This window comes from Pterocles gutturalis, unplaced genomic scaffold (assembly GCF_000699245.1).
Source record: "Pterocles gutturalis isolate BGI_N339 unplaced genomic scaffold, ASM69924v1 scaffold38440, whole genome shotgun sequence".
NCBI lineage: Eukaryota > Metazoa > Chordata > Aves > Pterocliformes > Pteroclidae > Pterocles > Pterocles gutturalis.
In genome coordinates, this window is record NW_010142136.1 from 1,392 (window position 1) to 4,414 (window position 3,023).

The 3,023-nt window shown below is 61.1% G+C and overlaps 1 protein-coding gene across 1 annotated transcript in view; it reads left to right on the forward strand.

Annotated features, from left to right (window-relative positions):
• Positions 1–2,981, forward strand: part of ASB10 (ankyrin repeat and SOCS box containing 10) — a gene marked incomplete at its 5' end in the record, with an annotated part of 3,153 nt that extends 172 nt beyond the window's left edge. Inside the window, 4 exons of the mRNA XM_010084269.1 lie at positions 1–83; positions 641–1,145; positions 2,486–2,599; positions 2,796–2,981. Of these exons, the coding sequence (XP_010082571.1) occupies positions 1–83; positions 641–1,145; positions 2,486–2,599; positions 2,796–2,981 (888 nt within the window). The remainder of the gene's footprint in view (positions 84–640; positions 1,146–2,485; positions 2,600–2,795) is intronic.
• Between the last annotated feature and the right edge of the window lie 42 nt (positions 2,982–3,023).

Genomic DNA, 3,023 nt, shown 5'->3' on the forward strand with positions numbered 1-3,023 from the left:
CTCGGCTTCGGTGCTGACCCCGAGGCTGTCTCCGAGGATGGCTACAAGCCCCTGCACCTCTGCAAGAGCCCAGACTCCATCGAGTGAGTTCCACCCGGGGGGCACAGTGGGTTTCCCTCCCCCTTGAGCCTCACCCTGTGTGGAAGGGGTCCCTGCTTGTCCCTGCGGGTGGCTGGTGGGTGCAGCAATGGCTGTGAAATGGGGTGGTCTTGCTGCCTGCTCCTGGCCAGGACCACCTCTGCCGCCCAGTGGATGACTGCAGGCTCTAGTCCTCAGCCAATGCCGCTGAGCTTGTTGCTGCTGCCTTGCTGCCCAGCAGCAGCACAGAGCTGATGGTTCACACTGGGAAGCTCAGGGCACGTGCTGTGCAGCCCCCATGGGTGCGTGGGAGCAGGCTCTGGGTGTGATGACACCTTATTAAAGATCTGTGGAGAGTTAGCCAGAGTTAGGGTGACAATATCTCTGCCCACCAGTCATCCTGGCTTAATACCACTGATCAAGGGCATGAGGAGCAGGGATTTTTTGACTCTTGGGAAGAGTGGAAGCCATGGGACGGTACAGACACGGGGGGCAGAGGGGTGGGAGGTAGGATAGGAGCTGGAGAGGACAGCCCGTCACTGAGTCACCTTGGCCCCCGCAGGTGTGCCCAGCAGCTGCTGCAGCATGGCGCCAGCGTGAACAGTCGGACAGAGGAGGAAGACGACACAGCCCTGCATGTCGCAGCCCGGCACGGCCTGACAGAGCACGTCCAGCTGCTCCTGCGCCACGGGGCAGAGCTGGAGGCAGAGAACGAGGAGGGGCAGACGCCCCTGAACGCTGCCTGTGCTCAGCCCCACCAGCCCCAGGACATGGACCGCTACTACCACGTCTGCCAGCTGCTGGTGGAGAGCGGCGCCAGCATCAACGCTGCGGACAGGGACCACCAGCACCCGCTCCACCTGGCCTGCAAGAATGCCAACGCTCAAGTAGCAGAGTTGCTGCTGGCCCGGGGTGCAAACGTCAACGTCATGAACTACAGCGGCAACACAGCGCTGCACAACATCCTGCAAGCGACCGCCTACAAGCTGGAGCACCGCCCGGAGCTGGTGGTGCAAGCCCTGCTCAACTACGGCTCCGTCCGCATCTGGCCCGGCTCCCTGCTCAAGGTGCGGGACTCTCGGTGTGCTGGGAGCGTGGGGGGAAGAGGGCTGTGACCGTCAGGGCCCCAGGAAAGCTGGGATGCTTCTGTCACAGCAGGGCTTGTCCTGCACCAGCCCGCTTGCTGTCCTGCCTGTCTCTGCCCAGGGGCAGGCGGGGGGGGAACTGGCACTACTGGTAAGGGATTCCCTGAAGTTTTCTCTGATATATTCTCCTGCAGGACTCTCTTGCTTCTATCTGCTAAGCAGTGTGGACAGTACTTACCCAGTTTCCACAACCACTTGCCCTGGAAAGTGGTGGCCCTTCTCCTCCCAGGGGATGTGTTTTCTCCTCGGGACATATCCTGCAGCTCAGGCTGTCTCTGCAAGGCACCAGCAAATGAAGGGTTAATTTCCTGTCTTAATTCCTGAGCAGTGCAATAATTACCCAGCCCGGAGATCAGCAGATTGCTCTCCCCTTTGGGAAAATACAGGAAAATCAACAATTAACACTAATTAATCTCCTATTAACGCCAGATAATGAGGATCACTCTACAGCCAGAATAGACTCTGACAGCAGGCTGGCCCGGCCGCAGGGAGTGGGCGCCAGGAGCCGTGGGGAGCGGGAGCCAGGAGCCGGGGTGCTCTGCCTCTGTGCAGCTGCGCGTGGGTGGGCTCCAGAGGCCGTGCCGGTGCTGTAAGCAACACAGCACCAGTGCATCGCTTGCACCCACGTGGATGTGGCGCACACCAGAGATGTGTTGCACAAAACGTGTGATGTCTCCCCGGGGCTCTGCGTAGCCGCTCACGCGGGCACCGCGCTCCTTTGGCTGCCCATTGCGCACGGATACAGGGTGTCTCTGCAGCCCCGTGCCGAACGGGCACTGTAACATCCCCGAGAGCCCTGTGCAGCCCTCCGGGGGCACGGTGTGCCTTGGTCTCGCTACACACAAAAGGGGTGCCAGTCCTTGCCCCAGAACGGCTCGTGCTCTAACGAGAGAAATGTGAAGACAGGAGCCTGGCGTAAAGCAGAGCGGTGGTTGCTCACGAGCTCCTTGCAGCAGCGAGGCAGATGAAGGAAATCTGCATCCCAGCCACGCATCTCGGTCCCTGCATCTCCGGAGGGGCTGTGGGGACCTGGCTGTGCTGAATGGGCGTGTTGGGTGTTGGCTCCATCACCCTCTTCGCAGGAGCGGTGCTCTGGCATTTCCCACCGTTGGGTGGGTTTGATCCACTGGGACAGCACGAGGGAGGGATGTCAGTTCCCGGGACTGACCAAGGCTGTTGCTGAGCAGCATTTTAGGAGGCGAGGGTGGGGTGTGCAGGACCCTGCCCGAAGGCGGTGTTCACCGGCTCTCTCTCCAGCACAGGTGCTGCGGTACTGCCATGCCTGTCCCCGTGTCATCGAGGCCCTGATGAACAGCTACGACCACGTGCGCGTCTCCCAGGACTGGGTGAAAGCCGTTCCAGCGGAGGTTGTCCAGGTGAGGGAATGCGCTGGCTGGAGAACCTGCAGCCGGGTGACCGCAGCGGGGGGCACAGGGTGGTGCGGCCGGGGAATGGGGAAGATGCACCACAGTGACTACGGTAAAGGGACGACTGGTTCTGGTTCTGCCTCTGCTCCCAGGGTGACATCTTCAGCTTTGTCTGCCTCTGGTCCTCTCTTCTCTCTCTCCGTAGAAATACCCACGCTTCTACCAGTCACTCTTCTCCCTGGAGCAGAGACCTCGCTCCCTGCAGCACCTGGCTCGCTGCGCACTCAGGACCTTCCTGGAGGGCCGGTTGCTGTTGGTCCTGTCTCAGCTGCACCTGCCCAGTGCCTTGCACCGGTTCCTGCTGCTCGGCTTCGAGGACGTTCTCTACTAAGGGCTGGGTTCCAGTCCTGCTGTCCCTTTCTGTGCAGATGCT